Source organism: Pseudophryne corroboree, assembly GCF_028390025.1.
Source record: "Pseudophryne corroboree isolate aPseCor3 chromosome 5 unlocalized genomic scaffold, aPseCor3.hap2 SUPER_5_unloc_1, whole genome shotgun sequence".
Classification (NCBI taxonomy): domain Eukaryota; kingdom Metazoa; phylum Chordata; class Amphibia; order Anura; family Myobatrachidae; genus Pseudophryne; species Pseudophryne corroboree.
In genome coordinates this window covers 229,164-255,143 of record NW_026967598.1, presented here as the reverse complement: position 1 = coordinate 255,143, position 25,980 = coordinate 229,164, and the positions used below count along the sequence as shown (strand labels likewise).

The 25,980-nt window shown below is 49.9% G+C and overlaps 1 protein-coding gene across 1 annotated transcript in view; it reads right to left on the bottom strand.

Annotated features, from left to right (window-relative positions):
- LOC134985575 (uncharacterized) overlaps positions 1–25,980 on the bottom strand; it is a 379,405-nt gene that overhangs the window by 178,610 nt on the left and 174,815 nt on the right. The window contains exon 8 of the mRNA XM_063950396.1: positions 15,400–15,593. Coding sequence (XP_063806466.1) covers positions 15,400–15,593 — 194 coding nt within the window. The remainder of the gene's footprint in view (positions 1–15,399; positions 15,594–25,980) is intronic.

Genomic DNA, 25,980 nt, shown 5'->3' with positions numbered 1-25,980 from the left:
AGCACTGGGTGCCTGCTTAATATAACAGTGACAATACTGGGGTGCCAGGGTAATGTCACACTGCAAGCACTGGGTGCCTGCCTAATATAACAGTGACATTACTGGGGTGCCAGGGTAATGTCACACTGCAAGCACTGGGTGCCTGCTTAATATAACAGTGACAATACTGGGGTGCCAGGGTAATGTCACACTGCAAGCACTGGGTGCCTGCCTAATATAACTGTGACATTACTGGGGTGCCAGGGTAATGTCACACTGCAAGCACTGGGTGCCTGCCTAATATAACAGTGCCATTACTGGGGTGCCAGGGTAATGTCACACTGCAAGCACTGGGTGCCTTCCTAATATAACAGTGACATTACTGGGGTACCAGGGTAATGTCACACTGCAAGCACTGGGTGCCTGCCTAATATAACAGTGACAATACTGGGGTGCCAGGGTAATGTCACACTGCAAGCACTGGGTGCCTGCCTAATATAACAGTGACAATACTGGGGTGCCAGGGTAATGTCACACTGCAAGCACTGGGTGCCTGCCTTATATAACAGTGACATTACTGGTGTGCCAGGGTAATGTCACACTGCAAGCACTGGGTGCCTGCCTAATATAACAGTGACATTACTGGGGTGCCAGGGTAATGTCACACTGCAAGCACTGGGTGCCTGCCTTATATAACAGTGACATTACTGGGGTGCCAGGGTAATGTCACACTGCAAGCACTGGGTGCCTGCCTAATATAACAGTGACATTACTGGGGTGCCAGGGTAATGTCACACTGCAAGCACTGGGTGCCTGCCTAATATAACAGTGACATTACTGGGGTGCCAGGGTAATGTCATACTGCAAGCACTGGGTGCCTGCCTAATATAACAGTGACATTACTGGTGTGCCAGGGTAATGTCACACTGCAAGCACTGGGTGCCTGCCTTATATAACAGTGACAATACTGGGGTGCCAGGGTAATGTCACACTGCAAGCACTGGGTGCCTGCCTTATATAACAGTGACATTACTGGGGTGCCAGGGTAATGTCACACTGCAAGCACTGGGTGCTGCCTAATATAACAGTGACATTACAGGGGTGCCAGGGTAATGTCACACGGCAAGCACTGGGAGCCTGCCTAATATAACAGTGACAATACTGGGGTGCCAGGGTAATGTCACACTGCCAGCACTGGGTGCCTGCCTAATATAACAGTGACATTACTGGGGTGCCAGGGTAATGTCACACTGCAAGCACTGGGTTCCTGCCTAATATAACAGTGACAATACTGGGGTGCCAGGGTAATGTCACACTGCAAGCACTGGGTACCTGCCTTTTATAACAGTGACATTACTGGGGTGCCAGGGTAATGTCACACTGCCAGCACTGGGTGCCTGCCTTATATAACAGTGACATTACTGGGGTGCCAGGGTAATGTCACACTGCCAGCACTGGGTGTCTGCCTAATATAACAGTGACATTACTGGGGTGCCAGGGTAATGTCACACTGCAAGCACTGGGTGCCTGCCTAAAATAACAGTGACATTACTGGGGTGCCAGGGTAATGTCATACTGCAAGCACTGGGTGCCTGCCTAATATAACAGTGACATTACTGGGGTGCCAGGGTAATGTCACACTGCAAGCACTGGGAGCCTGCCTTATATAACAGTGACAATACTGGGGTGCCAGGGTAATGTCACACTGCAAGCACTGGGTGCCTGCCTAATATAACAGTGACATTACTGGGGTGCCAGGGTAATGTCACACTGCAAGCACTGGGTGCCTGCCTAATATAACAGTGACAATACTGGGGTGCCAGGGTAATGTCACACTGCCAGCACTGGGTGCCTGCCTAATATAACAGTGACAATACTGGGGTGCCAGGGTAATGTCACACTGCAAGCACTGGGTGCCTGCTTAATATAACAGTGACATTACTGGGGTGCCAGGGTAATGTCACACTGCAAGCACTGGGTGCCTGCCTTATATAACAGTGACAATACTGGGGTGAAAGGGGAATGTCACACTGCAAGCACTGGGTGCCTGCCTAATATAACAGTGACATTACTGGGGTGCAAGGGTAATGTCACACTGCAAGCACTGGGAGCCTGCCTAATATAACAGTGACATTACTGGGGTGAAAGGGGAATGTCACACTGCAAGCACTGGGTGCCTGCCTTATATAACAGTGACAATACTGGGGTGAAAGGGGAATGTCACACTGCAAGCACTGGGTGCCTGCCTTATATAACAGTGACAATACTGGGGTGAAAGGGGAATGTCACACTGCAAGCACTGGGTGCCTGCCTAATATAACAGTGACATTACTGGGGTGCCAGGGTAATATCACACTGCAAGCACTGGGTGCCTGCCTAATATAACAGTGACATTACTGGGGTGCCAGGGTAATGTCACACTGCAAGCACTGGGTGCCTGCTTAATATAACAGTGACAATACTGGGGTGCCAGGGTAATGTCACACTGCAAGCACTGGGTGCCTGCCTAATATAACTGTGACATTACTGGGGTGCCAGGGTAATGTCACACTGCAAGCACTGGGTGCCTGCCTAATATAACAGTGACATTACTGGGGTGCCAGGGTAATGTCACACTGCAAGCACTGGGTGCCTTCCTAATATAACAGTGACATTACTGGGGTACCAGGGTAATGTCACACTGCAAGCACTGGGTGCCTGCCTAATATAACAGTGACAATACTGGGGTGCCAGGGTAATGTCACACTGCAAGCACTGGGTGCCTGCCTAATATAACAGTGACAATACTGGGGTGCCAGGGTAATGTCACACTGCAAGCACTGGGTGCCTGCCTTATATAACAGTGACATTACTGGTGTGCCAGGGTAATGTCACACTGCAAGCACTGGGTGCCTGCCTTATATAACAGTGACATTACTGGGGTGCCAGGGTAATGTCACACTGCAAGCACTGGGTGCCTGCCTAATATAACAGTGACATTACTGGGGTGCCAGGGTAATGTCACACTGCAAGCACTGGGTGCCTGCCTAATATAACAGTGACATTACTGGGGTGCCAGGGTAATGTCACACTGCAAGAACTGGGTGCCTGCCTAATATAACAGTGACAATACTGGGGTGCCAGGGTAATGTCACACTGCAAGCACTGGGTACCTGCCTAATATAACAATGACATTACTGGGGTGCCAGGGTAATGTCACACTGCAAGCACTGGGTACCTGCCTAATATAACAATGACATTACTGGGGTGCCAGGGTAATGTCACACTGCCAGCACTGGGTGTCTGCCTAATATAACAGTGACATTACTGGGGTGCCAGGGTAATGTCACATGGCAAGCACTGGGTGCCTGCCTAATATAACAGTGACATTACTGGGGTGCCAGGGTAATGTCACACTGCAAGCACTGGGTGCCTGCCTAATATAACAGTGACAATACTGGGGTGCCAGGGTAATGTCACACTGCCAGCACTGGGTGCCTGCCTAATATAACAGTGACATTACTGGGGTGCCAGGGTAATGTCACACTGCCAGCACTGGGTGCCTGCCTAATATAACAGTGACATTACAGGGGTGCCAAGGTAATGTCACACTGCAAGCACTGGATGTCTGCCTAATATAACAGTGACATTACTGGGGTGCCAGGGTAATGTCACACTGCCAGCACTGGGTGCCTGCCTAATATAACAGTGACATTACTGGGGTGCCAGGGTAATGTCACACTGCCAGCACTGGGTGCCTGCCTAATATAACAGTGACATTACAGGGGTGCCAAGGTAATGTCACACTGCAAGCACTGGATGTCTGCCTAATATAACAGTGACATTACTGGGGTGCCAGGGTAATGTCACACTGCCAGCACTGGGTGCCTGCCTAATATAACAGTGACATTACTGGGGTGCCAGGGTAATGTCACACTGCCAGCACTGGGTGCCTGCCTAATATAACAGTGACATTACTGGGGTGCCAGGGTAATGTCACACTGCAAGCACTGGGTGCCTGCCTTATATAACTGTGACATTACTGGGGTGCCAGGGTAATGTCACACTGCCAGCACTGGGAGCCTGCCTAATATAACAGTGACATTACTGGGGTGCCAGGGTAATGTCACACTGCCAGCACTGGGTGCCTGCCTTATATAACAGTGCCATTACTGGGGTGCCAGGGTAATGTCACACTGCAAGCACTGGGTGCCTGCCTAATATAACAGTGCCATTACTGGGGTGCCAGGGTAATGTCACACTGCAAGCACTGGGTGCCTGCCTAATATAACAGTGACATTACTGGGGTGCCAGGGTAATGTCACACTGCCAGCACTGGGTGCCTACCTTATATAACTGTGACATTACTGGGGTGCCAGGGTAATGTCACACTGCCAGCACTGGGTGTCTGCCTAATATAACAGTGACATTACTGGGGTGCCAGGGTAATGTCACACTGCCAGCACTGAGTGCCTGCCTAATATAACAGTGACAATACTGGGGTGCCAGGGTAATGTCACACTGCAAGCACTGGGTGTCTGCCTAATATAACAGTGACATTACTGGGGTGCCAGGGTAATGTCACACTGCCAGCACTGGGTGCCTGCCTAATATAACAGTGACAATACTGGGGTGCCAGGGTAATGTCACACTGCAAGCACTGGGTGTCTGCCTAATATAACAGTGACAATACTGGGGTGCCAGGGTAATGTCACACTGCAAGCACTGGGTGCCTGCCTAATATAACAGTGACATTACTGGGGTGCCAGGGTAATGTCACACTGCCAGCACTGAGTGCCTGCCTAATATAACAGTGACAATACTGGGGTGCCAGGGTAATGTCACACTGCAAGCACTGGGTGCCTGCCTAATATAACAGTTACAATACTGGGGTGCCAGGGTAATGTCACACTGCCAGCACTGGGTGTCTGCCTAATATAACAGTGACATTACTGGGGTGAAAGGGGAATGTCACACTGCAAGCACTGGGAGCCTGCCTAATATAACAGTGACATTACTGGGGTGCCAGGGTAATGTCACACTGCAAGCACTGGGTGCCTGCCTCATATAACTGTGACATTACTGGGGTGCCAGGGTAATGTCACACTGCAAGCACTGGGTGCCTGCCTAATATAACAGTGACAATACTGGGGTGCCAGGGTAATGTCACACTGCAAGCACTGGGAGCCTGCCTAATATAACAGTGACAATACTGGGGTGCCAGGGTAATGTCACACTGCAAGCACTGGATGCCTGCCTAATATAACAGTGACAATACTGGGGTGCCAGGGTAATGTCACACTGCCAGCACTGGATGCCTGCCTAATATAACAGTGACAATACTGGGGTGCCAGGGTAATGTCACACTGCCAGCACTGGATGCCTGCCTAATATAACAGTGACAATACTGGGGTGCCAGGGTAATGTCACACTGCAAGCACTGGGTGCCTGCCTAATATATCAGTGACATTACTGGGGTGCCAGGGTAATGTCACACTGCAAGCACTGGGAGCCTGCCTAATATAACAGTGACAATACTGGGGTGCCAGGGTAATGTCACACTGCAAGCACTGGGTGCCTGCCTTATATAACAGTGACATTACTGGGGTGCCAGGGTAATGTCACACTGCAAGTACTGGGTGCCTGCCTAATATAACAGTGACAATACTGGGGTGCCAGGGTAATGTCACACTGCAAGCACTGGGTGCCTGCTTAATATAACAGTGACAATACTGGGGTGCCAGGGTAATGTCACACTGCAAGCACTGGGTGCCTGCCTAATATAACAGTGACATTACTGGGGTGCCAGGGTAATGTCACACTGCAAGCACTGGGTGCCTGCTTAATATAACAGTGACAATACTGGGGTGCCAGGGTAATGTCACACTGCAAGCACTGGGTGCCTGCCTAATATAACTGTGACATTACTGGGGTGCCAGGGTAATGTCACACTGCAAGCACTGGGTGCCTGCCTAATATAACAGTGCCATTACTGGGGTGCCAGGGTAATGTCACACTGCAAGCACTGGGTGCCTTCCTAATATAACAGTGACATTACTGGGGTACCAGGGTAATGTCACACTGCAAGCACTGGGTGCCTGCCTAATATAACAGTGACAATACTGGGGTGCCAGGGTAATGTCACACTGCAAGCACTGGGTGCCTGCCTAATATAACAGTGACAATACTGGGGTGCCAGGGTAATGTCACACTGCAAGCACTGGGTGCCTGCCTTATATAACAGTGACATTACTGGTGTGCCAGGGTAATGTCACACTGCAAGCACTGGGTGCCTGCCTAATATAACAGTGACATTACTGGGGTGCCAGGGTAATGTCACACTGCAAGCACTGGGTGCCTGCCTTATATAACAGTGACATTACTGGGGTGCCAGGGTAATGTCACACTGCAAGCACTGGGTGCCTGCCTAATATAACAGTGACATTACTGGGGTGCCAGGGTAATGTCACACTGCAAGCACTGGGTGCCTGCCTAATATAACAGTGACATTACTGGGGTGCCAGGGTAATGTCATACTGCAAGCACTGGGTGCCTGCCTAATATAACAGTGACATTACTGGTGTGCCAGGGTAATGTCACACTGCAAGCACTGGGTGCCTGCCTAATATAACAGTGACAATACTGGGGTGCCAGGGTAATGTCACACTGCCAGCACTGGGTGCCTGCCTAATATAACAGTGACAATACTGGGGTGCCAGGGTAATGTCACACTGCAAGCACTGGGTGCCTGCTTAATATAACAGTGACATTACTGGGGTGCCAGGGTAATGTCACACTGCAAGCACTGGGTGCCTGCCTTATATAACAGTGACAATACTGGGGTGAAAGGGGAATGTCACACTGCAAGCACTGGGTGCCTGCCTAATATAACAGTGACATTACTGGGGTGCAAGGGTAATGTCACACTGCAAGCACTGGGAGCCTGCCTAATATAACAGTGACATTACTGGGGTGAAAGGGGAATGTCACACTGCAAGCACTGGGTGCCTGCCTTATATAACAGTGACAATACTGGGGTGAAAGGGGAATGTCACACTGCAAGCACTGGGTGCCTGCCTTATATAACAGTGACAATACTGGGGTGAAAGGGGAATGTCACACTGCAAGCACTGGGTGCCTGCCTAATATAACAGTGACATTACTGGGGTGCCAGGGTAATATCACACTGCAAGCACTGGGTGCCTGCCTAATATAACAGTGACATTACTGGGGTGCCAGGGTAATGTCACACTGCAAGCACTGGGTGCCTGCTTAATATAACAGTGACAATACTGGGGTGCCAGGGTAATGTCACACTGCAAGCACTGGGTGCCTGCCTAATATAACTGTGACATTACTGGGGTGCCAGGGTAATGTCACACTGCAAGCACTGGGTGCCTGCCTAATATAACAGTGACATTACTGGGGTGCCAGGGTAATGTCACACTGCAAGCACTGGGTGCCTTCCTAATATAACAGTGACATTACTGGGGTACCAGGGTAATGTCACACTGCAAGCACTGGGTGCCTGCCTAATATAACAGTGACAATACTGGGGTGCCAGGGTAATGTCACACTGCAAGCACTGGGTGCCTGCCTAATATAACAGTGACAATACTGGGGTGCCAGGGTAATGTCACACTGCAAGCACTGGGTGCCTGCCTTATATAACAGTGACATTACTGGTGTGCCAGGGTAATGTCACACTGCAAGCACTGGGTGCCTGCCTTATATAACAGTGACATTACTGGGGTGCCAGGGTAATGTCACACTGCAAGCACTGGGTGCCTGCCTAATATAACAGTGACATTACTGGGGTGCCAGGGTAATGTCACACTGCAAGCACTGGGTGCCTGCCTAATATAACAGTGACATTACTGGGGTGCCAGGGTAATGTCACACTGCAAGAACTGGGTGCCTGCCTAATATAACAGTGACAATACTGGGGTGCCAGGGTAATGTCACACTGCAAGCACTGGGTACCTGCCTAATATAACAATGACATTACTGGGGTGCCAGGGTAATGTCACACTGCAAGCACTGGGTACCTGCCTAATATAACAATGACATTACTGGGGTGCCAGGGTAATGTCACACTGCCAGCACTGGGTGTCTGCCTAATATAACAGTGACATTACTGGGGTGCCAGGGTAATGTCACATGGCAAGCACTGGGTGCCTGCCTAATATAACAGTGACATTACTGGGGTGCCAGGGTAATGTCACACTGCAAGCACTGGGTGCCTGCCTAATATAACAGTGACAATACTGGGGTGCCAGGGTAATGTCACACTGCCAGCACTGGGTGCCTGCCTAATATAACAGTGACATTACTGGGGTGCCAGGGTAATGTCACACTGCCAGCACTGGGTGCCTGCCTAATATAACAGTGACATTACAGGGGTGCCAAGGTAATGTCACACTGCAAGCACTGGATGTCTGCCTAATATAACAGTGACATTACTGGGGTGCCAGGGTAATGTCACACTGCCAGCACTGGGTGCCTGCCTAATATAACAGTGACATTACTGGGGTGCCAGGGTAATGTCACACTGCCAGCACTGGGTGCCTGCCTAATATAACAGTGACATTACAGGGGTGCCAAGGTAATGTCACACTGCAAGCACTGGATGTCTGCCTAATATAACAGTGACATTACTGGGGTGCCAGGGTAATGTCACACTGCCAGCACTGGGTGCCTGCCTAATATAACAGTGACATTACTGGGGTGCCAGGGTAATGTCACACTGCCAGCACTGGGTGCCTGCCTAATATAACAGTGACATTACTGGGGTGCCAGGGTAATGTCACACTGCAAGCACTGGGTGCCTGCCTTATATAACTGTGACATTACTGGGGTGCCAGGGTAATGTCACACTGCCAGCACTGGGAGCCTGCCTAATATAACAGTGACATTACTGGGGTGCCAGGGTAATGTCACACTGCCAGCACTGGGTGCCTGCCTTATATAACAGTGCCATTACTGGGGTGCCAGGGTAATGTCACACTGCAAGCACTGGGTGCCTGCCTAATATAACAGTGCCATTACTGGGGTGCCAGGGTAATGTCACACTGCAAGCACTGGGTGCCTGCCTAATATAACAGTGACATTACTGGGGTGCCAGGGTAATGTCACACTGCCAGCACTGGGTGCCTACCTTATATAACTGTGACATTACTGGGGTGCCAGGGTAATGTCACACTGCCAGCACTGGGTGTCTGCCTAATATAACAGTGACATTACTGGGGTGCCAGGGTAATGTCACACTGCCAGCACTGAGTGCCTGCCTAATATAACAGTGACAATACTGGGGTGCCAGGGTAATGTCACACTGCAAGCACTGGGTGTCTGCCTAATATAACAGTGACATTACTGGGGTGCCAGGGTAATGTCACACTGCCAGCACTGGGTGCCTGCCTAATATAACAGTGACAATACTGGGGTGCCAGGGTAATGTCACACTGCAAGCACTGGGTGTCTGCCTAATATAACAGTGACAATACTGGGGTGCCAGGGTAATGTCACACTGCAAGCACTGGGTGCCTGCCTAATATAACAGTGACATTACTGGGGTGCCAGGGTAATGTCACACTGCCAGCACTGAGTGCCTGCCTAATATAACAGTGACAATACTGGGGTGCCAGGGTAATGTCACACTGCAAGCACTGGGTGCCTGCCTAATATAACAGTTACAATACTGGGGTGCCAGGGTAATGTCACACTGCCAGCACTGGGTGTCTGCCTAATATAACAGTGACATTACTGGGGTGAAAGGGGAATGTCACACTGCAAGCACTGGGAGCCTGCCTAATATAACAGTGACATTACTGGGGTGCCAGGGTAATGTCACACTGCAAGCACTGGGTGCCTGCCTCATATAACTGTGACATTACTGGGGTGCCAGGGTAATGTCACACTGCAAGCACTGGGTGCCTGCCTAATATAACAGTGACAATACTGGGGTGCCAGGGTAATGTCACACTGCAAGCACTGGGAGCCTGCCTAATATAACAGTGACAATACTGGGGTGCCAGGGTAATGTCACACTGCAAGCACTGGATGCCTGCCTAATATAACAGTGACAATACTGGGGTGCCAGGGTAATGTCACACTGCCAGCACTGGATGCCTGCCTAATATAACAGTGACAATACTGGGGTGCCAGGGTAATGTCACACTGCCAGCACTGGATGCCTGCCTAATATAACAGTGACAATACTGGGGTGCCAGGGTAATGTCACACTGCAAGCACTGGGTGCCTGCCTAATATAACAGTGACATTACTGGGGTGCCAGGGTAATGTCACACTGCAAGCACTGGGAGCCTGCCTAATATAACAGTGACAATACTGGGGTGCCAGGGTAATGTCACACTGCAAGCACTGGGTGCCTGCCTTATATAACAGTGACATTACTGGGGTGCCAGGGTAATGTCACACTGCAAGTACTGGGTGCCTGCCTAATATAACAGTGACAATACTGGGGTGCCAGGGTAATGTCACACTGCAAGCACTGGGTGCCTGCTTAATATAACAGTGACAATACTGGGGTGCCAGGGTAATGTCACACTGCAAGCACTGGGTGCCTGCCTAATATAACAGTGACATTACTGGGGTGCCAGGGTAATGTCACACTGCAAGCACTGGGTGCCTGCTTAATATAACAGTGACAATACTGGGGTGCCAGGGTAATGTCACACTGCAAGCACTGGGTGCCTGCCTAATATAACTGTGACATTACTGGGGTGCCAGGGTAATGTCACACTGCAAGCACTGGGTGCCTGCCTAATATAACAGTGCCATTACTGGGGTGCCAGGGTAATGTCACACTGCAAGCACTGGGTGCCTTCCTAATATAACAGTGACATTACTGGGGTACCAGGGTAATGTCACACTGCAAGCACTGGGTGCCTGCCTAATATAACAGTGACAATACTGGGGTGCCAGGGTAATGTCACACTGCAAGCACTGGGTGCCTGCCTAATATAACAGTGACAATACTGGGGTGCCAGGGTAATGTCACACTGCAAGCACTGGGTGCCTGCCTTATATAACAGTGACATTACTGGTGTGCCAGGGTAATGTCACACTGCAAGCACTGGGTGCCTGCCTAATATAACAGTGACATTACTGGGGTGCCAGGGTAATGTCACACTGCAAGCACTGGGTGCCTGCCTTATATAACAGTGACATTACTGGGGTGCCAGGGTAATGTCACACTGCAAGCACTGGGTGCCTGCCTAATATAACAGTGACATTACTGGGGTGCCAGGGTAATGTCACACTGCAAGCACTGGGTGCCTGCCTAATATAACAGTGACATTACTGGGGTGCCAGGGTAATGTCATACTGCAAGCACTGGGTGCCTGCCTAATATAACAGTGACATTACTGGTGTGCCAGGGTAATGTCACACTGCAAGCACTGGGTGCCTGCCTTATATAACAGTGACAATACTGGGGTGCCAGGGTAATGTCACACTGCAAGCACTGGGTGCCTGCCTTATATAACAGTGACATTACTGGGGTGCCAGGGTAATGTCACACTGCAAGCACTGGGTGCTGCCTAATATAACAGTGACATTACAGGGGTGCCAGGGTAATGTCACACGGCAAGCACTGGGAGCCTGCCTAATATAACAGTGACAATACTGGGGTGCCAGGGTAATGTCACACTGCCAGCACTGGGTGCCTGCCTAATATAACAGTGACATTACTGGGGTGCCAGGGTAATGTCACACTGCAAGCACTGGGTTCCTGCCTAATATAACAGTGACAATACTGGGGTGCCAGGGTAATGTCACACTGCAAGCACTGGGTACCTGCCTTTTATAACAGTGACATTACTGGGGTGCCAGGGTAATGTCACACTGCCAGCACTGGGTGCCTGCCTTATATAACAGTGACATTACTGGGGTGCCAGGGTAATGTCACACTGCCAGCACTGGGTGTCTGCCTAATATAACAGTGACATTACTGGGGTGCCAGGGTAATGTCACACTGCAAGCACTGGGTGCCTGCCTAAAATAACAGTGACATTACTGGGGTGCCAGGGTAATGTCATACTGCAAGCACTGGGTGCCTGCCTAATATAACAGTGACATTACTGGGGTGCCAGGGTAATGTCACACTGCAAGCACTGGGAGCCTGCCTTATATAACAGTGACAATACTGGGGTGCCAGGGTAATGTCACACTGCAAGCACTGGGTGCCTGCCTAATATAACAGTGACATTACTGGGGTGCCAGGGTAATGTCACACTGCAAGCACTGGGTGCCTGCCTAATATAACAGTGACAATACTGGGGTGCCAGGGTAATGTCACACTGCCAGCACTGGGTGCCTGCCTAATATAACAGTGACAATACTGGGGTGCCAGGGTAATGTCACACTGCAAGCACTGGGTGCCTGCTTAATATAACAGTGACATTACTGGGGTGCCAGGGTAATGTCACACTGCAAGCACTGGGTGCCTGCCTTATATAACAGTGACAATACTGGGGTGAAAGGGGAATGTCACACTGCAAGCACTGGGTGCCTGCCTAATATAACAGTGACATTACTGGGGTGCAAGGGTAATGTCACACTGCAAGCACTGGGAGCCTGCCTAATATAACAGTGACATTACTGGGGTGAAAGGGGAATGTCACACTGCAAGCACTGGGTGCCTGCCTTATATAACAGTGACAATACTGGGGTGAAAGGGGAATGTCACACTGCAAGCACTGGGTGCCTGCCTTATATAACAGTGACAATACTGGGGTGAAAGGGGAATGTCACACTGCAAGCACTGGGTGCCTGCCTAATATAACAGTGACATTACTGGGGTGCCAGGGTAATATCACACTGCAAGCACTGGGTGCCTGCCTAATATAACAGTGACATTACTGGGGTGCCAGGGTAATGTCACACTGCAAGCACTGGGTGCCTGCTTAATATAACAGTGACAATACTGGGGTGCCAGGGTAATGTCACACTGCAAGCACTGGGTGCCTGCCTAATATAACTGTGACATTACTGGGGTGCCAGGGTAATGTCACACTGCAAGCACTGGGTGCCTGCCTAATATAACAGTGACATTACTGGGGTGCCAGGGTAATGTCACACTGCAAGCACTGGGTGCCTTCCTAATATAACAGTGACATTACTGGGGTACCAGGGTAATGTCACACTGCAAGCACTGGGTGCCTGCCTAATATAACAGTGACAATACTGGGGTGCCAGGGTAATGTCACACTGCAAGCACTGGGTGCCTGCCTAATATAACAGTGACAATACTGGGGTGCCAGGGTAATGTCACACTGCAAGCACTGGGTGCCTGCCTTATATAACAGTGACATTACTGGTGTGCCAGGGTAATGTCACACTGCAAGCACTGGGTGCCTGCCTTATATAACAGTGACATTACTGGGGTGCCAGGGTAATGTCACACTGCAAGCACTGGGTGCCTGCCTAATATAACAGTGACATTACTGGGGTGCCAGGGTAATGTCACACTGCAAGCACTGGGTGCCTGCCTAATATAACAGTGACATTACTGGGGTGCCAGGGTAATGTCACACTGCAAGAACTGGGTGCCTGCCTAATATAACAGTGACAATACTGGGGTGCCAGGGTAATGTCACACTGCAAGCACTGGGTACCTGCCTAATATAACAATGACATTACTGGGGTGCCAGGGTAATGTCACACTGCAAGCACTGGGTACCTGCCTAATATAACAATGACATTACTGGGGTGCCAGGGTAATGTCACACTGCCAGCACTGGGTGTCTGCCTAATATAACAGTGACATTACTGGGGTGCCAGGGTAATGTCACATGGCAAGCACTGGGTGCCTGCCTAATATAACAGTGACATTACTGGGGTGCCAGGGTAATGTCACACTGCAAGCACTGGGTGCCTGCCTAATATAACAGTGACAATACTGGGGTGCCAGGGTAATGTCACACTGCAAGCACTGGGTGCCTGCTTAATAGAACAGTGACATTACTGGGGTGCCAGGGTAATGTCACACTGCAAGCACTGGGTGCCTGCCTTATATAACAGTGACAATACTGGGGTGCCAGGGTAATGTCACACTGCAAGCACTGGGTGCCTGCTTAATATAACAGTGACATTACTGGGGTGCCAGGGTAATGTCACACTGCAAGCACTGGGTGCCTGCCTTATATAACAGTGACACTACTGGGGTGCCAGGGTAATGTCACACTGCAAGCACTGGGTGCCTGCCTTATATAACAGTGACATTACTGGGGTGCCAGGGTAATGTCACACTGCAAGCAATGGGTGCCTGCCTTATATAACAGTGACATTACTGGGGTGCCAGGGTAATGTCACACTGCAAGCACTGGGTGCCTGCCTTATATAACAGTGACACTACTGGGGTGCCAGGGTAATGTCACACTGCAAGCACTGGGTGCCTGCCTTATATAACAGTGACACTACTGGGGTGCCAGGGTAATGTCACACTGCCAGCACTGGGTGCCTGCCTTATATAACAGTGACATTACTGGGGTGAAAGGGGAATGTCACACTGCAAGCACTGGGTGCCTGCCTAATATAACAGTGACATTACTGGGGTGCCAGGGTAATGTCACACTGCAAGCACTGGGTGCCTGCCTTATATAACAGTGACATTACTGGGGTGCCAGGGTAATGTCACACTGCAAGCACTGGATGTCTGCCTAATATAACAGTGACATTACTGGGGTGCCAGGGTAATGTCACACTGCAAGCACTGGGTGCCTGCTTAATATAACAGTGACATTACTGGGGTGCCAGGGTAATGTCACACTGCAAGCACTGGGTGCCTGCCTAATATAACAGTGACATTACTGGGGTGCCAGGGTAATGTCACACTGCCAGCACTGGGTGCCTGCCTAATATAACAGTGACATTACTGGGGTGCCAGGGTAATGTCACACTGCCAGCACTGGGTGCCTGCCTAATATAGCACACTATAGGATTTCTTTTTTTATGGTAGGTGGGAAGTGTCCAGGACTGCCTTATATTACACACAGTGCAGACAATAGGACTCTGGGGGTACGGGCGAGTCCGTTTCATGTTATGACATCACACGGTAATCACGCAGTGCTACTATGGGAATGTTTTTGCAGGCTGGATTTCTTCATGGGGTACGTCCAAGGGCCCTTTGGGACACATGGCACCCTAGGCAGAAGCCTAGGTTGCCTTGTGGGAAATCTGGGGCTGAGCACAGGCCTGAGTTCTTGCATCAACAGGTCCTAAATAACTGTAGCTTTCCTGGCGGTACCGGGGCTTATGTAGGGACAGGTGGAATCTATGTTATTTATACATTTCCAGTTGGTGGAAAATGCCTGAAACTTGTACAAAACAAATGGAGCTTTATATTATACACAGCCAGAATCAGAGCAATCACTAATGAAGAAGGAAACATGTCCAGGGTTTACTGGAGAATGCCCTCACCTGGGTGTGTTTCACACTTAGCATTCTCAGATTGGGGGTCTGATGTACCAGCAGGCTGAGTGAGCACTCAGTAACAGCTGTCTGATTGAAACTCAGGTGAGTTAATGGACAACAAGCATTCATCAGGAAATCGCTCATCCCATTATCGCTGACTTTGGTCTGATCCAAGATAAGATGTGAAAGATGCTTTAAACCTAAAGTAATGGAGAGACAAAAGGAGATTTATGGTAAGACTTAACATTGTTAAATCTCTTTCTGCGAGGTTCACTGGTTTCCACAGGGAATTACATCAGGGTGTAGAGTTGGATCTTGATCCGAGCCACCAACAGGCTAAAGCTTTGACTGTTCCCAGGTTGCACTGCACCGCCTCCTCTATAACCCCGCCTCCAGGCACTGGAGCTAAGTTTTGTTAACCAGTCCAATGCAGCAGCAGGTAAAGAGACGGCAGGTGTTAGTAGCCACATACACCACACTCTCACGACAGGAGAAGGTACCAGCGGCTAATGCCATACAAACCCAAAGAAGCTAAGTGCGTCAGGGTGGGCGCCCTGTGGAACCCAGTGTACCTCGCAGAAAGAGATTTAACAAACGTAGGTTCTTACCATAAATCTCTTTTTCTGCAGCGGGGTAGACTGGGCACCACAGGGAATAACATTGGGGATGTCCTAAAGCAGTCCTAATGGGAGGGGACGTACTGTAGCGGGCACAAGAACCCGGCGTCCAAAAGAAGCATCCTGGGAGGTGGAAATATCAAAGGCATAGAACCTAATGAACGTGTTCACTGAGAAACACGTAGCCGCCTTGCACGATTGTTCAGTGGACACACCATGGCGGGCCGCCCAAGAAGGTCCAACAGACCGATTAGAATGGGCCTTGATAGCCGCAGGAGCTGGGTTCCAGCCTGTACATAAGCATGTGTAATCACCATCCTAATCCCTCTGGCCAAGGTCTGCTTATTCACAGGCCAGCCACGTTTGTGAAAACCAAAAAGTACAAAAAGAGAATCTGATCTCCTGATAGAGGCAGTCCTCTCTACATATATACGGAGAGCCCGTACCACATCCAAAGACCGCTCTTTGGAGGACAAACCAGGAGAGATAAAGGCCGGAACCACAATCTCTTGGTTAAGGTGGAAAGATGACACCACCTTAGGTAGATAACCAGGGCGACTTCTAAGAACTGCCCGGTCACGGTGAAAAATCAGAACAGGTGGACGACAGGACAAAGCGCCTAAGTCTGACACCCTCCTAGCAGAGGCAATAGCCAACAGAAAAATTACCTGTAGCATAAGGCATTTAAGGTCCACAGACTCAAGAGGTTCAAACGGAGACTCTTGTAGGGCATTAAGAACAACAGACCGATCCCATGGAGCCACAGGAGGAACATAGGGAGGCTGAATCCGTAGTACGCCCTGAGTGAATGTATGAACGTCAGGAATAGATAAAAAATTTTGCTGAAACCACACCAATGCAGAAATGTGAACCTTGAGGGAGGCCAGGCAAAGTTCTAAATCAAGGCCTTGTTGCAAAAAAGCCAGAAGTCTGGAAGTACTAAACATGTATGCAACGTAATTCTTAGCCACACCAGGTGAAGTAAGAATTCCAGACCCTATAATAAATCCGTGCAGAAGCCGGTTTGCGGGCCTTCAACATAGTTTGAATAACCGCCTCAGAAAATCCTTGGCCCTCAGGACTGAAGCTTCAAGAACCACGCCGTCAAAGCCAGTCTTGCCAGGTCCTGGTAAACACAAGGAACCTGAACGAGGAGGTCTGGGCGTTGAGGAAGTAGAAGAGGAGGCTCAATGGAGAGACCTTGCAGGTCTGAGAACCAATGCCATCTGGGCCATGCCGGAGCGACTAGAAGCAGTATTCCCCCTTCTTGCTTGAACTTCCGTATTACCCTGGGCAGAAGTGACACCGGAGGGAACACGTATGGCAGCCGAAAGTTCCATGGAATTGCCAGTACGTCCACGAACGCTGCTTGAGGATCCCTTGTCCTTGATCCGAAGACCAGAACCTTGTGATTGTGTCGAAACGCCATCAGGTCCACATCTGGTAGGCCCCACTTGTCCATTAGGAGTTGACAGACTTCCTGATGAAGACTCCACTCTCCAGTTTGTACGTTCTGATGACTGAGGAAGTCCGCTTCCCAGTTGAGGACTCACGGAATGAACACTGCCAATATGGCTGGCAGATGGCGTTCCGCCCATTGTAGGATTTTTGACACTTCCATTATTGCCATGCGGCTTCGAGTGCCGCCTTGATGATTTATGTATGCCACCGTGGTGGCGTTGTCTGACTGTACTTGAACAGGCCTATTCTGTACCAGAGGCAGAGGAAGTTTAAGGGCATTGAACACTGCACGCAATTCCAGAATATTTATCGGGAGAAGAGATTTCTCCCTGGTCCACCTTGAAGAGAGTGTTGCTCCAACACCGTGCCCCAACCCGCAGACTGGCATCCGTCGCTCGGAGGACCCAGTTGGAGATCCAGAAGGGATGACCCCTGCTCAATTGTTGGCCCTGTAGCCACCAGCTCAGTGACAGACGAACCTCCAGATTCAAGGAGATTATTTGAGTCCTGATCTGGTGAGGCAGGCCATCCTACTTGAAAAGGATTAACCTCTGTAGAGGGCGGGAATGACATTGAGCGTACTCTACCATGTCGAAAGCCAACATCATGAGGCCTAGTACTTGCATAGCCGAGTGTATCGACACTCTTGGACGAGAGAGGAAGCATCTGATCCTGTCCTGAAGTTTCAGGACCTTCTGTGGAGACAAGAACAAACATTGGTTGTGTGTGTCCAGTAATGCCCCACAGGTGCACCATGCTCTGAGCAGGGACCAGTGAGGATTTCTTCCAGTTGATGAGCCACCCGTGGGCTTGTATGAGTTGGACCGTCAGTTCCAGATGACGGAGGAGAACCTCTGGGGAGTTCGCCAGGATCAACAAGTCATCCAGATATGGCAGGATCCTGATACCCTGACGGCGGAGAAGTGCCGTCATGACCGCCATGACCTTGGTGAAGATCCGAGGAGCCGTGGTCAGTCCAAAAGGCAAGGTTTGGAACGGAGTATGAAGGTTGCCAACAGCAAACCATAGATATTGCTGATGCGACATGACAATAGGTATGTGTATAGGTAGATAAGCATCCTGTATGTCCAGGGATACCATATAGTCCTTGGGTTCCAAAGCCAGTACAATAGAGTGCAGAGTTTCCATCCGGAATTTGGACACCCTCACAAATTTGTTCAAAGATTTGAGGTTGAGTATAGGTCGGGAGGATCCATTCGGCTTCGGAACTAGAAACAGCGTCAAATGAGACAGAGGCATTGGCACTATCACTCCTGTATCCAAGAGGGATTGGACAACCAAATGTAGTATGTGCTTTTAATGGATCCGAAGGGATAACCATTTAGCAAAACTGGCGAGGGGGACGTATCTTGAAAGAGATCGCATACCCGTGAGAGGCCACTTCCTGCACCCAGGCGTCTGAAGTGTTCTTTAACCATACCTGGGCGAGCTGCAGAAGTCTGCCTCCCACCCTGGGGTTCCCCCGGTGGAAGGCCCACCCCATCATGCAGCAGGCTTGTCCGGTTTGGAAGCAGGCTGATGGGCAGACCAAGAACATTTAGGTTTGGGCTTAGAGGACTTGGAAGTGCGAGCCTGTCTAGGGTACGCCTGACCCTTTGCTTTACTTGGAGGTCGAAAGGAACGAAAAGTAGTACTCTTAGCCTTCAGAACCGAAGGATTAGTACTTGGGAGAAACGCAGTCTTGGCCGATGCCAAGTCGGTCATAATCTTGTTCAGATCATCTCCAAATAGTATATCTCCCTTAAAAGGGAGTACCTCCAAGGTCTTCTAAGAGTCCAGGTCCACCGACCAGGACCGTAACCACAGAATCCGGCGAGCCAGGATAGACATAGTAGATGCCTTGGCCGCCATAACGGATGCATCAGAGGCCTCCTCCTGAATATAGTGGGAGGCTGTGGTAATATAGGACAGATATTGTCTGGCAGTGTCAGAAAAATTCAGAAGTAGCTCTTCCTCAATTGCTTGAACCCATGCTTCAATGCCTTTTGCAGCCCAAGAGGCTGCCATAGTGGGTCTATGTACAGCACCTGTAAGAGTGTAAATAGACTTCAAGCAACCCTCCAAACGCTTATCTGTCGGTTCCTTCAAAGAGGTGACGGTGGTGACAGGCAGAGTAGATGACACCACAAGACGGGCTACATGTGAGTCCACTGGTGGCAAGGTTACTCAACTCCTCAGAGAAAGGGTAACGAGCTAGCATCTTTTTAGACAGGGAGAATTTCTTACCTGGAGATGACCAGGATTCCTGACGTACAGTATGTCAATTAAATGGTCAGAATGTGGTAAGACTAATTTAGAAACATTCTGACGTTTGAACTTTTCAGGTTTCTTAGACGTATCAGGAAGGTCAATCTCATCATCAATCTGAAGAATCAGCTTGATAGCCTCCACTAGAGCAGGAACATCAACCTGTGTTGTAGAATCTTCGTTAGAATCAGCAGTATCAGCATCTGATGGATCAGTATATTCCCCATCCGAATCGGAAGAATCATCCAAAATATTAGTGGATTGTGAGGAAGAAATGGCTCGCTTAGATGACCCTTTGGTCCCAGTAGGGCGAGGGTTGTTTTTGTTTAACCAAAAACTGATTTAATTGCTGTAACTGGGTTGACAGAGTATCCGCCCATGGTGGATTAACTACAGGGACAATATGTGGCTGTAATGGCACAGGAGGTCCCACAGGGGGAGCAAGTTTTGTTACAAGCGTAGTCAGCATATTTGAAAATTCAGCCCAATGTGCATCTACCACTGGTGCTGCGGGCTGACTGGGGGGTGCAGAACATCCAGTACCTGAACCCTCAGCAGAAATCATTTCCTCAGGTAAATCCGTGGCGCCAGCACTGCATGATGCAGGTGCGTCCGCGGATTTCCTGCCCTGTGTAGCAGAGATTATTGGAAATGTAGCCTTAGGGCGTATCAGTACAATATAGCCAGACAAACACAATACCTGACAAGACCCCCCCCACAATTGCAGAACACAAACAGAGGATTTAAGTGGTGTGAGGTGACTGAAACACACAGTGAAAAATACAAAACAGTATATCCTGTGGAACACTATATGGTATATGAGACCCTGATGCACTTAGTTCCCCAGGGCACAGAATATAGTGATAGCAAGATGTGTGATACACAGAATAGAATCCACACAGCAGTTATAGGCACACACAGTCACATGTACAATGCAGAAATTATTACATATAAACAATAAGATTGCACTGTACTAGTAAAACTACATAAAACTATGTAGGTATATAGATATAACAATGCACAGTAATACTGGATGTATATCACAGGGTACTTGTAGTAACTATCCCTGTAGTAATGCACTTGTTCTTAACTATCACTGTCTAAACGACATGTAGAATACGTAAGTGTCCTGTAAATGCACAGCGCTGATGAGACTGCCGGCTTTACAGAGGAGACATTGCCCAGCAGTCTCAGGATCAGCGCAGCTCTGTGAAATGACGTCGAAACGGAGTGAGGGAGAAAGCGAGATGCAGCTCCAGGGCGGGAACATCCGCTGTAGTTGGCGCCTGGGGCTGGAGGAGGGGCTACAGGTCAGCGCCTTATCCCCTCTGCTGGACTTCACCACCGGGTACTATGGAGCCTATCATAAACAGATTTTAGTAAATCCGACCCGTGCCCCTTGCCCTGGTGGATATAGTGGGGTCCCTGCACGGCCACAGTGTCCACGGCAGCGGCGCGATCTGTCTCCTGGGACTGTGACTGGATCGCGATTTCAGCAGGTCCCACCTGGGGGACCCTCTTACCTCCTCCCTGAAGTGCGGCCATGCGACCCAGGAGAGCAGCAGCGGTGATGTGTGCCTGATGACCGTAGCGCCTCCACTGCAAGTACCCGGCAGAAGTATACAGCGCGCAGAAGTATATAGCGCCGCTGGGGGAGGTGATGGAGCCGCAGCACAGAGGGGCCCTCATTCCGAGTTGATCGCACCAAGCAACTTTTTGCTGCTGGTGCGATCAACTAATCTCCGCCTATGGGGGAGTGTATTTCTGCATAGCAGGGCTGCGATCAATAGTCCACGCCTATGGGGGAGTGTATTATAGGATAGCAGGATGCGATCAATAGTCCCCGCCTATGGGGGAGTGTATTATAGGATAGCAGGATGCGATCAATAGACCACGCCTATGGGGGAGTGTATTATAGGATAGCAGGGCTGCGATCAATAGTCCACGCCTATGGGGGAGTGTATTATAGGATAGCAGGGTGCGATCAATAGTCCACGCCTATGGGGGAGTGTATTATAGGATAGCAGGGCTGCGATCAATAGTCCACGCCTATGGGGGAGTGTATTATAGGATAGCAGGATGCGATCAATAGTCCACGCCTATGGGGGAGTGTATTATAGGATAGCAGGGCTGTGATCAATAGTCCCCGCCTATGGGGGAGTGTATTATAGGATAGCAGGCTGCGATCAATAGTCCCCGCCTATGGGGGAGTGTATTATAGGATAGCAGGGCTGCGATCAATAGTCCACGCCTATGGGGGAGTGTATTATAGGATAGCAGGGCTGCGATCAATAGTCCACGCCTATGGGGGAGTGTATTATAGGATAGCAGGGCTGCAATCAATAGTCCCCGCCTATGGGGGAGTGTATTATAGGATAGCAGGATGCGATCAATAGTCCCCGCCTATGGGGGAGTGTATTATAGGATAGCAGGATGCGATCAATAGACCACGCCTATGGGGGAGTGTATTATAGGATAGCAGGGCTGCGATCAATAGTCCACGCCTATGGGGGAGTGTATTATAGGATAGCAGGGTGCGATCAATAGTCCACGCCTATGGGGGAGTGTATTATAGGATAGCAGGGTGCGATCAATAGTCCACGCCTATGGGGGAGTGTATTATAGGATAGCAGGGCTGCAATCAATAGTCCTCGCCTATGGGGGAGTGTATTATAGGATAGCAGGATGCGATCAATAGTCCCCGCCTATGGGGGAGTGTATTATAGGATAGCAGGGTGCGATCAATAGTCCACGCCTATGGGGGAGTGTATTATAGGATAGCAGGGCTGCAATCAATAGTCCCCGCCTATGGGGGAGTGTATTATAGGATAGCAGGATGCGATCAATAGTCCCCGCCTATGGGGGAGTGTATTATAGGATAGCAGGATGCGATCAATAGTCCCCGCCTATGGGGGAGTGTATTATAGGATAGCAGGGCTGCGATCAATAGTCCTCGCCTATGGGGGAGTGTATTATAGGATAGCAGGGCTGCGATCAATAGTCCACGCCTATGGGGGAGTGTATTATAGGATAGCAGGGCTGCGATCAATAGTCCCCGCCTATGGGGGAGTGTATTATAAGATAGCAGGGCTGCGATCAATAGTCCTCGCCTATGGGGGAGTGTATTATAAGATAGCAGGGCTGCGATCAATAGTCCTCGCCTATGGGGGAGTGTATTATAGGATAGCAGGATGCGATCAATAGTCCACGCCTATGGGGGAGTGTATTATAGGATAGCAGGGCTGCGATCAATAGTCCACGCCTATGGGGGAGTGTATTATAGGATAGCAGGGCTGCGATCAATAGTCCCCGCCTATGGGGGAGTGTATTATAGGATAGCAGGGCTGCGATCAATAGACCTCGCCTATGGGGGAGTGTATTATAGGATAGCAGGGTGCGATCAATAGTCCACGCCTATGGGGGAGTGTATTATAGGATAGCAGGGCTGCGATCAATAGTCCCCGCCTATGGGGGAGTGTATTATAAGATAGCAGGGCTGCGATCAATAGTCCTCGCCTATGGGGGAGTGTATTATAAGATAGCAGGGCTGCGATCAATAGTCCACGCCTATGGGGGATTGTATTATAGGATAGCAGGGTGCGATCAATAGTCCTCGCCTATGGGGGAGTGTATTATAGGATAGCAGGATGCGATCAATAGTCCACGCCTATGGGGGAGTGTATTATAGGATAGCAGGGCTGCGATCAATAGTCCCCGCCTATGGGGGAGTGTATTATAAGATAGCAGGGCTGCGATCAATAGTCCTCGCCTATGGGGGAGTGTATTATAAGATAGCAGGGCTGCGATCAATAGTCCTCGCCTATGGGGGAGTGTATTATAGGATAGCAGGGCTGCGATCAATAGTCCACGCCTATGGGGGAGTGTATTATAGGATAGCAGGGCTGCGATCAATAGTCCCCGCCTATGGGGGAGTGTATTATAGGATAGCAGGGCTGCGATCAATAGTCCCCGCCTATGGGGGAGTGTATTATAGGATAGCAGGGCTGCGATCAATAGACCACGCCTATGGGGGAGTGTATTATAGGATAGCAGGGTGCGATCAATAGACCACGCCTATGGGGGAGTGTATTATAGGATAGCAGGGTGCGATCAATAGTCCCCGCCTATGGGGGATTGTATTATAGGATAGCAGGATGAGATCAATAGTCCACGCCTATGGGGGAGTGTATTATAGGATAGCAGGGCTGCGATCAATAGTCCACACCTATGGGGGAGTGTATTATAGGATAGCAGGGTGCGATCAATAGTCCACGCCTATGGGGGAGTGTATTATAGGATAGCAGGGCTGCGATCAATAGTCCACGCCTATGGGGGATTGTATTATAGGATAGCAGGCTGCGATCAATAGTCCACGCCTATGGGGGAGTGTATTATAGGATAGCAGGGCTGCGATCAACTAATCTCCGCCTATGGGGGAGTGTATTATAGGATAGCAGGGCTGCGATCAATAGTCCACGCCTATGGGGGAGTGTATTATAGGATAGCAGGTTGCGATCAATAGTACCCGCCTATGGGGGAGTGTATTATAGGATAGCAGGGCTGCGATCAATAGTCCCCGCCTATGGGGGAGTGTATTATAGGATAGCAGGGCTGCGATCAATAGTCCCCGCCTATGGGGGAGTGTATTATATTATAGCAGGGATGCGATCAATAGTCCACGCCTATGGGGGAGTGTATTATATTATAGCAGGGATGCGATCAATAGTCCCCGCCTATGGGGGAGTGTATTATAGGATAGCAGGATGCGATCAATAGTCCACGCCTATGGGGGAGTGTATTATAGGATAGCAGGATGCGATCAATAGTCCACGCCTATGGGGGAGTGTATTATATTATAGCAGGGATGCGATCAATAGTCCCCGCCTATGGGGGAGTGTATTATAGGATAGCAGGGCTGCGATCAATAGTCCACGCCTATGGGGGAGTGTATTATAGGATAGCAGGATGCGATCAATAGTCCACGCCTATGGGGGAGTGTATTATAGGATAGCAGGGCTGCGATCAATAGTCCATGCCTATGGGGGAGTGTATTATAGGATAGCAGGATGCGATCAATAGTCCCCGCCTATGGGGGAGTGTATTATAGGATAGCAGGGCTGCGATCAATAGTCCCCGCCTATGGGGGAGTGTATTATAGGATAGCAGGGCTGCGATCAATAGTCCTCGCCTATGGGGGAGTGTATTATAGGATAGCAGGGCTGCGATCAATAGTCCCCGCCTATGGGGGAGTGTATTATAGGATAGCAGGGCTGCAATCAATAGTCCCCGCCTATGGGGGAGTGTATTATAGGATTGCAGGGCTGCGATCAATAGTCCCCGCCTATGGGGGAGTGTATTATAGGATAGCAGGGTGCGATCAATAGTCCACGCCTATGGGGGAGTGTATTATAGGATAGCAGGGCTGCGATTAATAGTCCACACCTATGGGGGAGTGTATTATAGGATAGCAGGGCTGCGATCAATAGTCCCCGCCTATGGGGGAGTGTATTATAGGATAGCAGGATGCGATCAATAGTCCTCGCCTATGGGGGAGTGTATTATAGGATAGCAGGGTGCGATTAATAGTCCACACCTATGGGGGAGTGTATTATAGGATAGCAGGGCTGCGATCAATAGTCCCCGCCTATGGGGGAGTGTATTATAGGATAGCAGGATGCGATCAATAGTCCATGCCTATGGGGGAGTGTATTATAGGATAGCAGGGTGCGATCAATAGTCCACACCTATGGGGGAGTGTATTATAGGATAGCAGGGCTGCGATCAATAGTCCCCGCCTATGGGGGAGTGTATTATAGGATAGCAGGATGCGATCAATAGTCCACGCCTATGGGGGAGTGTATTATAGGATAGCAGGGCTGCGATCAATAGTCCACGCCTATGGGGGAGTGTATTATAGGATAGCAGGGTGCGATCAATAGACCCCGCCTATGGGGGAGTGTATTATAGGATAGCAGGGCTGCGATCAATAGTCCTCGCCTATGGGGGAGTGTATTATAGGATAGCAGGCTGCGATCAATAGTCCACGCCTATGGGGGAGTGTATTATAGGATAGCAGGGCTGCGATCAACTAATCTCCGCCTATGTGGGAGTGTATTATAGGATAGCAGGATGCGATCAATAGTCCATGCCTATGGGGGAGTGTATTATAGGATAGCAGGTTGCGATCAATAGTCCCCGCCTATGGGGCAGTGTATTATAGGATAGCAGGGCTGCGATCAAT